The sequence below is a fragment of the Anser anser genome, assembly GCF_964211835.1.
Source record: "Anser anser genome assembly, chromosome: 3".
NCBI classification, from domain to species: domain Eukaryota; kingdom Metazoa; phylum Chordata; class Aves; order Anseriformes; family Anatidae; genus Anser; species Anser anser.
The window spans coordinates 13592133-13604423 of NC_139722.1; the positions used below are offsets into that span (position 1 = coordinate 13592133).

The 12291-nt window shown below is 36.0% G+C and overlaps 1 protein-coding gene across 3 annotated transcripts in view; it reads left to right on the top strand.

Moving 5' to 3' along the window:
• Positions 1 to 12291, top strand: part of NBAS (NBAS subunit of NRZ tethering complex) — a 191295-nt gene that overhangs the window by 145122 nt on the left and 33882 nt on the right. The window contains exon 49 of one of the 3 annotated variants that reach the window (XM_083828261.1): positions 5976 to 10136. The exons of the other annotated variants lie outside the window; for them this stretch is intronic. Coding sequence (XP_083684387.1) covers positions 5976 to 6062 — 87 coding nt within the window. The 3' untranslated portion in view covers positions 6063 to 10136. Of the gene's footprint in view, positions 1 to 5975; positions 10137 to 12291 lie in introns of those variants that run through there. 3 annotated transcript variants of the gene reach the window in all.

A 12291-nucleotide genomic window follows, 5' to 3' on the forward strand; every position in this document is an offset into this window, starting at 1 on the left:
TGCATATTGTGCTTTTATCACAGCTTTAGAAAAATTAAGATCTCACTAGTGAGATATTCAGAGTTATTATGTTGCAAAGAAATGTATGGGTAAACGATAACACAACCTTAGGTTGTGACTTTCTAAATTTGTGGCATTGGTCATACAGCACTGAGGGCAAGACATACTGGCACTGTAGAAAGATTTTTCTCTTTGTGATTTTGTATATGTTGTTGTTGCATGTTTTAAAGGACAGTAAAATTCAGAAAATCAGTCTCCTCTGTGTACCTTGCCACTTTTTTTTTCCTGTTGCTTACTTAATCCAAGTAAACAATTCCAGTCCTGTTATCTCATCCCAAATTTTTTCTGTCTGTTTTCCATTCTCACCTCCATCTGAGCCTACTGTGATACGCAGTATACCTCCTGAAATGAGATAATTGGAGAAGGAATGTGATGTCCTTGTGGAAATTAACAGTATGTGCATCCAAACACCTCGACTGCTCTTTTGACATCAGCTGTACATTAACCATAGGTCTCTGAATTTCAGTCAGTGAGGCTCAGGTTCCTCTTTTGACTTGACAAAGCAATTCTCTAAAGGCATCCATTAATTTGTGTAAGCAAAGAAGTCAGAAAATCATCAGAAATTCTACTCTTTACCATTTCGTTCTAAACTGTTTTTTCCATCAAACACTGATGCTATTTTAGAGGTCTGTAAACTCTGTATCATCCAAGGATCCCTTCTCAAGTATTCATTGAATAGTTCTTACTTCTTAGGCATTTCTAGTAGTTCATATTCATTGAAAGAGATTTTTTTCCATAAGAAAAGCAAGTGCTTCATATTTAACGTCTTTTACAGTGTGCATAAACACTAGTCCTTTTAGCTTTTCAGAATGTTAATGTCTGATGTTTATGAGGGCTTTTTTTAATAAATCCTAGTTTTGGGTAGGTATCACCCCAAAATTCCACGTGAATGTGGCATTTAGAGGTTCTTTTCCGTTACTTAGAATTGTGAATCTAAATATGTTGTCACTATTATTAGAGACTCATCTGTGACTACTGTTAACTGCTATGACTTTGACTACATCAAATCAAAAAGAAAAGCACCAATTGCTGTGCTTACGTAATGCCATTCCGTATGACCGTTGCATTGTATTGCCTACTTGTTTCTGATTCATTTTATGGCTGTAACAGACTCTAGGTCATAAATATGGATAAATAATAGAGAAATCTTACATTAAAAAAAATTAAGTCTGCCATTTATTTTATCTTTATTTTATTTTGATAGATACTGAAATATGACATTGAGTTGGAGTCAGTATCAACAACCTGTTTTTCTAAAGGCAGGTGTTTTGGTTTAATGTGGGTTGTTCTTTTTAAAAATGCCTCTTTGTTTGTCATTTTATCCTATATGTAGAACAACATTTTGGAAGGATCAATTTTGACAAGTTTTCATTTACATTAGAATGTTTTTTTTTAACATCATTTTTCCTCTGTTAGCAAGAATTGCAGACTTTGATCATCAAGACAGCAGTTACACGTACAGTTGAATACTGGGAACTTGTGCATACACTGCTCTCTTAATGGTAGTGATAATCAGAAAAGGTAAACTGAAGAGCCACTTGCATAATGGGGAAAAATACTGATGCTAATTTAACAGCTTATATTTAAAAGTATTATTTGAGGATTAAAATCTTGTTATTTTCAGGCTGAATCTTCTATCACCTTTTCAGTTTTAAATGTAGAGTACCTTTACCATACATAGACTGTGAGGTTTGAAACAATGATTAATAGCTGGCACGTGCAAGTAAAATGGCTTACATGTTTTCAAGTTCCTTGTGTTGCATAGCTGTTATTTTTAGCTATAATTTACATGGATACATTTTTTTTACATATTAACTGACACTTAGTTAATATACATTTTAAATTATATGTATGTTAATCTCGTGTCTTTCAATTCTAGCCAGCTAGCTATATACATCTTTAAAATGCATTTTTTTCTTTATTCACCCTTATCTATCTATCTCTCAATATCTGTATACGGTCTTCAGAGGTTTTCTCTGTGCAGATTACAACAGAGTCTCCTGTAGAATATAAATGAATGGATTTTATTTTCTGTGCAAGTTATGCATTTTTATGCATTAAGCAACACACTTGTGTTTACTGAATCTATACGCATTTCTTAGAAGTTAGTGAGCTGCATATCAAGCAGATAAGGAATTAAGCAATATATAAATCAGTTTGGAAGAAAAAGGTTCTTGGGTATTTCTACAAGACAGGGAGCTCAACATGTGGCTAAGCCTTCGTTTAAGCCCTCACTATTAGGCTTTTTGGTAGGCTTATTTTTAGACTTGAATCCCATAACTTGCTTATCCTAATCAGTGACTTTAGTTTGAGCAGGATTTGGCCTGTGACATAGTGCACATCCCTTCAGTATCTGTGTGCAGCAGGCTTCAGCAGGCTTTCAGATGTGCTCACCACTCGTAATCCTATTTTAATATGTGCAGTCTGTGGAGTCCAGCTTTGGGGAAAAGTACAAAATGTCTGACCTCAGAGTTTTCCTACCACTGGGGTAGGAGACTTGGTTTGTGAACACTGAGTTTGTCACACAAAACTCTTGACTGGCTTTAATTTCATGTTGATTGCTCTCGCAAGATTAATGTTTTGATAGGATACACTTCAGTCTTTCAGATAGTGGCTGTTTATCCAAAGACTAGGTCCTAAGATGTCATCGTTCTTTTTGTGAGTTCAGGACGTGGGTAATGCTGCATCAAGAGCTCTTGTCTACGTGCTGTCTTAAATGAAGGGGAGATCGTGAAGTAGGCCTTTGCTTTGCATTGCTAGCTCAAGTTATATTCTCATTAGTAATGGAAATGAAAAGTACTTTGAATGGGGGAGTGTGAGGTGTTGGTATTTTTTTGTTTGTTCTTTAAGTGGAGAACATGGACCATACAACATAATAACACAGATTTACTGATTTTCCTTAGTAAATATGTTGGTTTTTGTTAAATGGGATAACTCGATAGGCATATCTTCAAAAATGTTTCCTTCAAATAACAGAATTTTATCCACAACATTGTACAGGCTCCAAATGAGATTTTTTTTTTCTACAGTGTTTTCTCATAAAATAGAACTAAATCCTGTCATTACATGGGGGCATCTGTGAGCCCAGTAGAACAGATTTTAAAAAACTACCAATCTCTCAGCTGTGACTCATTACCTTATAATATGTTTCCATTTATCAAAACCCAAAATGGATTGGATGTAGGATTATCTACATATGAACTTGGCAGATGGAAAAATCATATTTAAAACTGGCATGTTCCTTTGCAATGAAGGTAATATATCTGGAATACATTTCTGAGAAGGTAAAGCTCATCTATGCAAAAGGAAAGATGGACTTCTCAAATGACATATATATGAATATTTTTTATATATATTTTTTTTCTTCTACAGTGGTATGGATAAACTAAACATTTTATAATCTAAACCACAGCTTTATGTGGGTATTTTCAAAAAGTAAAAGTCGTCTTTGCCCTTCCAAAAAAATAGGAAGTGACTGTAGTACGAAGTCTGGAAGCTCAGTGAGGAAGCTGACATGGTGTATGTCAGTGACTCACATTAGTCATTTGGCAGTATTCCTTTTTCTAGGAAGTCGTTTGAATTTAATTCTAAAATAGTGTGAATATTTATATTATACAAAGCATGGTGCTGTATAATTTTTCTTTAAACTGTATTTCTTAACTGCCTTTAACTCTGTATGTGGCAGTATTGTGCTAGGACATGGAGCAAAAGGTACTATATCAAATTATTGTTTAAAGTTTTGATAAATACTGGGGAAAGAACTTTATGGATATATGAGGTTTAAGATGAAGTCTATAAAATATATCAACAAGAAAACTTTAACCTCATTATCTGCAAATAATTTGGAATTGTTTATACATATTTTAATACATAATTGTTTATCACCTGTGAGTTTAACTACAAAAGCAAATATTGGCTTAGCAAATGTGATTGAGATTGATCCTCTCTCCCAAGGACAGATTTCTGCTCAGTTTAAGATGGAATTCTGCATTATGAAAATAGTTGGGTTCAACCGCCTTTTTACTGTGAATCTTTTCTACTCTTGAGGTCTCTGAGCATTGCATTTCTGCTGACTTGTCTCCAGTTCTACTGTTAGAGAAGAAAAGTTAAGTAGTTTGGGCCTTATTGTATAAGAAATGAAGGATGTAGAAATACAAAGCTGATGTAGATTAAAAGGTATCTAATTTCAACTCCAGTCTGCTTTTGAGTTCAGGTGAAGAGAATTAAAAGATCTTGGTTTTGTTTCATTCAGTTGCCAATAGTTACTAATAAGTGAGGGACCACAGTGTTAGAAATCATGGCCATTTCAATGCTAACTTATTATTTAGAGTTCAATAGCACTGAATTTTGTTATATATGAGAAGCCAATAGAACCAGAGCTGGTGAAATGTCTCAAACAGTTTAGAACAAACAAGTATGAAAATTAACAAAAAATAATAGAATAAAAAGAGGAAACCTGAGAGGTTCTTATTTCATGTGAAGAATGAATAGAGAGAAAGGGTAGCAGAAGTGATTATGTTACTAATGGAAGTATTAAGACGCTTCCTTTAAGAAGAACTACCCATTGTTTTAGTCACAGAATAAGTTTTTTACACAGTTACAAATTTACTGATGTATGGAAAGGTTGTGCCTTTGCTTTCTTTGTAACATCTCAGGATTTTACTTCTCTTCAGCTACCTTGTGAGAGTACACAGTTCAGGTAATGAAAATGGTAGGCTTACTTGAGTCCCTGTTTTCCCTCAATTTCGCTTGGAAACTGCAGATAACAAAATATTGTTGGCCCAGTGTGTTTTCATAACAAAAATTTTAATTAATATGTGAGTACATAAAGATGTCAGTGCTGGTTCATATCAAAGTCCAATCTAGCCCAATATTCTGTGTCTAACAGTGTTCAAAAAACAGATGTGGAAGCTAAAATAAGGAAAGTATGAAACTTACCCCATCATTGCCCTCGTCTCTGGGAAGTCATAGAATCACAGAATGGTTTGGGTTGGAAGGGACCTTAAAGATCATCCATTCCCACCCCCTCCTGCCAGAGGCTGGGACACCTCCCACTATACCAAGTTGCTCACAGCCCCGTCCAACCTGGCCTTAAACAAGAGTCACAGGAATTTAATTAGGAGTAGGAAGTGGAAGCAGTTCTATGTGTCAACAGGCTCTAAATTCAAGTATTACCACAGCGAGTGAAAAAGTGAAATTAGGAAGAGCTACCTTTTGAGTGGTAGGTGGGGATAATTTACCAGGAAGATATTATTCTTGTGTTTATATGTTAACTTTAAGTTGTAAACAAGTCAGCAATTTTTAACTTGCTTACTTAGGTCAAAAGAGTAAGTCTATCAGGAAGCATTCTAGTTCAAACAGAAGGTAATATTTTACTGCAAAGTTATTGGATAAAATTGTGCATAGTATTTTGTGCAGAAGTAGGTCCCCACTTCTCCTCATTCTAGGGGTCTCTGTATTCTAGTGTATGTCTTGCAAAACAGATGACTAATTTACTTTTTTTTTAAACTCTTTGTCTGACTGTGGGTTCATAACCTGCCTTTAATCAGGTACCTCAAACTATTAATGCACAGCTCTGATCTACTGGTTGCTCTTGACTTCTGTGTGTGTGTGTGTATGCATGTGCACTCTTGCCCGTAGACAGGAAGCTGAATAATTGTGGATTATTCTTTTTCGCATCTTTCTACTTTTTCCAGCCTGACTCAGCTGTGTCTCTGAATATTTCACTCTCAATCACAACCTAAAAGATTTCTTTTTAGAGCCACCCATGTTTAGAAGTAATTGAATGCTGATAGTGTGCTGGCGACAATATTACTTGTGGTTTTGCCCTTGAAAGAATTTAATGTTGCTCTGGTACGTGAAGGTTTTGAATAAGATGTTTCAATATGTGCTTTTCTTTTTGCCTTATTTTACAGGTACGTAACTTGTCTAGCATCAAGGTTGATGGGATGTCTAGCATCTTCAAACAGTCTGAAGAGAGTGAAATAAAAAATAGTGTTTAAAAGCCCCTAATCTTATCTGGGCAGGGTCAGTAGCTGTACAGTTTCAGGAAGAGTTGTACATGTCTGCCCTTTTTTATAGCTGATGATTTTTAACATTTGTGTTCATACTCTTATATGAATATATATGAATTATATAAGTTATATCTCTTAAATATCTTAATTTGTAATATTATGTCCTTTGTAACAAGCTTTTAACTTTGCAGCCCTGATGATTTACCTATTTAGATTATATTGTCTTTAAAGTAAGACTTTTATTTTTGTGCTGTCAGCGGTACAGAGATGCCAATTACACAATTCAAGTCGTTATTAATCCTTTCAGTCATTGCTTATAAATCATATTAAGCCCTGCCTAATGACTGGAAGAAGCCTTAGCATCAGCATTCCCTATCTTGAATCCAAGTAAAATCCTTCATCTCAGATCTGCCTATTATTTTAAAATATAATGTAGATAAAATCTCTACCACTGGAGCCTGTGGTGGGGTGAATAAATAAAAACTTTAATGCATTCTACAGGGGAGTGCAAACAAATTGAGAATGTATTGTAGCAGTAAGGGGCTACTCAAATGCCTGTTTATTGTTTCTATTTTTTGATGCCTTAGTAATTCAAACTTACACTGCCGTGATGAACACGAACATGTTTTGAGATACTTACATTTACAATCTGGCATATGTAACAAAATGAATTTTATAATCATGTAAAGCAATAGGCTGTTGGCTGCAGCTCTTGGAAACCACAAATATATACCTTTAATATCAGGAATTGGTTTTAAGCACGAGTGTAGGTTTTCTCAATATACAATCAGTTAAAACAAAGAAAAATATTTTTTTCTGATTTTTATGTCCCATATTCTTTGGTTACAAACACCCTTATCAATTATTTCCTTAGAACATTAGTACTGAATAAAATCTGTTGATGAAAACCATGGCTCTGCCATGCTCATAGAGAGTAAAATACATAATATGCTGAACAGATTTGGTTGGGCACAGGGAGGTAGGGGTGTGTTTGCTTTAGTTTTCCTGCTCACCACTCTCATATGGAAGCAGACAACATTTTGTATTTTATCTCGGGGGAAGGAGGAGATTGGATTGGCTGATTCTTTTTCTCGATCTTTCTATTAGCACTTCTGTTTGCTTAAAACACTCTCTAGGTCATCAGCCAAATTGGTTGGTGTCAGATTCTCAAATAAAATGCTTTATTGCTTAAACTACATTGCAACTCTATCAGATGTCTGTCGTCCTAATGTAGGAAAACATATAGGGGATAGTTATGCCTCTGGGACACAATTTAGATACAGCAATATATCACTGTTGCTGTAAATACAGATTTAAACCAACTTCAAGAGTGAGATAATGTACTGAACTAAACTGAACACATGGTTCAGTTATTGAGTTATTCACAAACACAAAAATTACCTTTACCAGTCATACATGATGTCCCACAGCTTTATTTAACCTTATTATTCTTCAAGTCTATCATCTTTGTTTGTTTTTACAAAATACCAGATTTTTCAAAAGCTGGTAGAACAAACTTTGAGGGAACTCTTCGTATTTGGACTCTTTCATGTGTGTTGCACTTGAGTCTCTACAAAGCAGTAACAAATCTATGGAGTAAGATGATGAGTCAAAACTTAGTGCGCTGAAAATGGGTAAAAGTTTCAACATTTTGGACAGCTAATACATTTAATCTATAAGGGAAGAGAACTATATATAAATCTTTGAAATATTTTATTGTCAGGCAGAGTACTTTAATGTTTTATTAGAGGAGGGACTGTAAGTGCATTAAGGTCGTGGTGGTTGTTTTTTTTTTTTTTTCCATACTGGATATAAAGAATGTGCATTCCAGGATTGTTCAGAATGCCTGAAGTAAGATGAAGGGTATGTTTGTGTCCAGATAATGTACTGTTGAAGGGATTACAAGTACCTCCACCAACTGCCAGACGCCTCTTATTTTTTATACTTCAGCAGTAAAAGCACCCATACCTCTATACTTCATATTTAGTATATAAAACAAAATGTTTTAAAAAGCTTGTAGGAGACTTCTTTGATATAATGCCCTAGTAATAAAGTGATGTGAGAACTAAGGTATTGTGGCCGATTGATAAATAACTGGACTCCAGAAAATAAATAAAATAAATAAATCATAAAGTGTTTTGGTTTTCTTAAGGTTTACAGGTTACAGCAAGTTCAGTATGACTTTCCCCATAGGAAAATGGATGATTGAAGATGCACTATGTTAAATCTCATGAATCTGCTATTAACAAGCAGACTGTAGCTACTTGAGGAAAAAAAAATAGTGCTTTTGATGGCTAAAGTCATGTAATTCAATAAGGTATATCGTGTGGCTGTACTCAGAGACACCAAAAATATTAGAATCATAGAACAGTTTGGGTTGGAAAGGACCTGATCATCTAGTTCCTCCTCCCTACCCACCCCCCCGCCGTGGGCAGGGACACCTTCTACTAGACCAGGTTGCTCAAAGCCCCATCCAACCTGGCCTTGAACACCTCCGGGGATGGGGCATCCTCTGGGCAACCTGTGCCAGTGCCTCACCAACCTCATAGTAAAGAATTTCTTCCTTATATCTAATCTAAATCTACCTCTTTCTTTAAAGTTTTAAAATGTTACCTCTTGTCATACTGCTATACTTCCTGAGGCACAGTCCCTCCTCATCTTTCTTGTAGGCCCCCTTCTTTGGGCACTGGAAGGCTGCTATAAAGTCTCCCCAGAGCCTTCTCTTCTTTAGGCTGAATAACCCCAACTTCCTCAGCCTGTCTTCATAGGAGAGGTGCTCCAGCCCCTTGATCATCCTCATGGCCCTCCTCTGGACTCATTGTAATAGGTCCATGTCCTTCTTGTGCTGGGAGCGCCAGAGCTGAACTCAGTGCTCCTGGTGGGGTCTCATGAGAGCAGAGCAGAGGGGGAGAGTCACCTCCTTTGCCCTGCTGGCCACCCTGCTTTTGATGCAGCCCAGGATAGGGTTGACTTTCTGGGCTGCAAGCGCCCATTGCTGACTTTAAGTTCAGTTTTCCATCCACCAACATCTGCAGGTATAATGTAGAAGGAGGTTTGTGTGCGTAGATCTACCCTGACACACAGAAAGACACTGAGTCTAAGATGACATTAAATTAGGTTTAGGATCCAGAAGAAAGAATTTTGGAGATCTGCTTTTCTAACAAGCTTTTTCCAGTTACTCCCTGCATTTACATCAGAAACTTGTTTAGTAAAGCAAAGGTTTTACTAAGGGTTTATCATCCATGAAAGAGAAGTCCTATAAAAACACTAAAAGGTTAAACAAATCATTTTCTCTGAATATTTGTTCAAGTTTTTTTTTATATATCTACTGTTAAAAATTTAACTAGTACCCCCAAGTCCTTCTCCGCAAGGTTGCTCACTATCCACTTGTCACCCAGCCTGTGTTTCTCTTTGTGATTGCCCCAAACCATCTGCAGGACCTTGCACTTGGCCTTGTTGAACTTCATGAGGTTTGCACACCTTTTGAACCTATCTATCTGGATGGCATCCCTTCCCTCCAGCGTGTCAACTGCACCACTCAGCTTGGTGTCATCAGTAAACTTGCAGAGGGTGCACTCAGTCCCACTGCCCATGTCACCATCAAAGATGTACCTCAGATCGAAAGAAGGCCTGACTTTTGTCTTCTGGCATGCCATAGCTGCTAAAGGCTGTAGCTAAACAATGCGCCCCCGTTTAATAATATAGATATGTTTTAGTAAGTATTTGATCAAGATTGAGTGATTTTTGCTTTTTTTATTAAGCAGGGATGATCTGGGATGAGTCACAATTCCTTCATGGGCCATCATAACCTCTGCCAATTAATTACAAGAGAAACTGAGAAAAGAGGTAAAAGCGAAGAGCTCAGAAGGAGAACATAAAATTGAAAGGATTTGGTTCAGACAGCTTGTGGGATCTAGTGCAGTTTTCAACAATGGCTGCATACGCTGTGTCTTTTGTGTAGCATGTATTTTTCTTTTTTAATATTATTCTTTTAAGAAACATTAGCATTATGCAAATGCTTGTGTTTTCTTGATTTTAAGCGTATGTAGTCTCTTGTTGACCATTAAATAGTGTATTTTAACAATTTAACATAAGGTCAGATTTTATTTAATTTGTATTTCTTTATATAATCTATCACAAGTATCATTTCTAAAATTAATTCCCCTAGTTGTCTTTCCCATTGTGCTGTATATTTGTGCAGCATTTTATTTTAATGTAAGACATAAAGCCCTCTGCCTTCTACTGCCAAAGAGAAGGCACAAAACTAGGGGAAGTTGAGACAGAATTGGGCACATCTGTTCTTAAAACTGAAAGTCCTACTTTTCCATTTCCATTTTTGCTCTTTCATAGGCCTTTCAGATCATCTGAAGTTCAAGTGTACTCCTTGCTAGCTTGCTGTAGGCCTCATTAACCTGGTTAGTGACAGACTCTTCTTTTCAGGCCCTTCTGCTACCAGGGGTCTGAGCAGTTTGTGGCAGGTTATCTGTGCATAGCCTTGAATGTTTTAGAAGGATGTTTTTGTTTTTAATTAAAAAGAAAAAAGAAAGGGGGGGGGGGGGGGGAAGAGAGCAGGAGGGATTTATAATATGCTACTACCATGGTTTTAAAGATGACCATACTACCAGAAATGCAGTGCCTTGTTGCGTTGCACCCTTTAGAGTCATCTGAATTGATCATTCAGAGTTGCTACAAAGAGTATGTTCCGTTAAAATGGAATTTTTAATGTCTGTGCTCTTTTGCTCTTTACTACAACAAGGTAATAGGCTTAACTATAACCTTGTTGACTTCATCTCAGCTAGCTTTTGGTTCTTATAAGATGAAATGTCTACCTTTTAACACAGACCATGCCCTATTTCTGTTGCATAAGATGACTGCTTCCTCTCCATGCTCTCTCTTAGCCTTGGAAAGAGAAGAGAATACAGAGGAAAACCAATGCTCCTAGTATAAATCTATACACGTGTGTATTTTTATACATGTATTTTTATTTTAAAGCATATTAAAATTAATATATATTAATACAATTAATTAAGTCAGTTCAATGCCTTGCTTCAGGATCGTGCTTTCTTGTAGTAAGGAGCTATCAGTTCATTTGTGGTTTTTTGGTGGTTTCATGGTAACTTTTATTTTTAGAGAACTGTAAGGAAGGAATTAGAGATAGGATAAGTTATCATATCAAAGTGGAAAGCTGTGTGGAAACTATTTCGAACAACTATCTTGATTTACTACATAGCAGATAGTATACCTTACAGGTCTTTAACTTAAAATGGACTCTACTCTTCTAGAAGAATAACAGTGTATTGAAAATAAGTTTTTAAGTGTTTTATTGTTATCTGTGTTTCTGTTACACAGTGTCAATCTACTTAGGATTTTTCTAGGCATGCTAGTGGGCAAATCATATATAGATTTCAATCATTTTGATTGTAAAGACGTACACACCAGTTAAATACAGCTGCTTCACAGAAGGTACAGTTTTAGACATTGTGCAATCTTGTTGAAACCAGTGGGACTACTTATCAACATGTGATGTGAAGTGTGTACACAACCCATGCAGAATCAGCATGTATTTGATGATGTTTTCAGCTCAGGAATACTTTTGAAAATATTCCTGGTACAGTTGACTGTGTGACCATTGTCGGAAATGCTCATGCATTCTTGCTGCTAAAATGTAGGTTTACCTTTGAATCTCGGCTTTTCTTTTCCAAAAAGAAGTTTTAATAACTGTGTTGTCAAAGAAATGAAGTAATGCTTAAAACTTCCTTGAAACACAGGTGTTTGTAGAATATAGAGTGGTGCATCTATATTCTCTATAATAAGATCATGTAAAGCAGGGAAAAAAAGATGAGGTATAAAAAGATGAAAGAGTGGGAAGTTTAAGGTAGGATAAAGCTAGTCTTTTTGGGGGTGGGGGAAGAAGGTAAATACACTTGTCATCTGTCCTTCAACACTTACGTATTTTCCATTTTTACTCCTTCATTAATCTTCCATTTCCTTTATCCTCAGTGTTACATTTTAGATCCCCATATTCAGCCTTAAAAGTACACATGCTTGCTGCTGCCTGTGTTGCTACCTTTTAGTCTCACCTAGTTCACAATAAATGGAAGCAATGTGCATTTAAAATGCCATATGAAAAGTGAATTTTGAATAGTTCTTTCTTAAAAACTATAAATAGCACTGTGGAACATTCACTTTATTTTTACTACTTGTAATGTGAAATGCA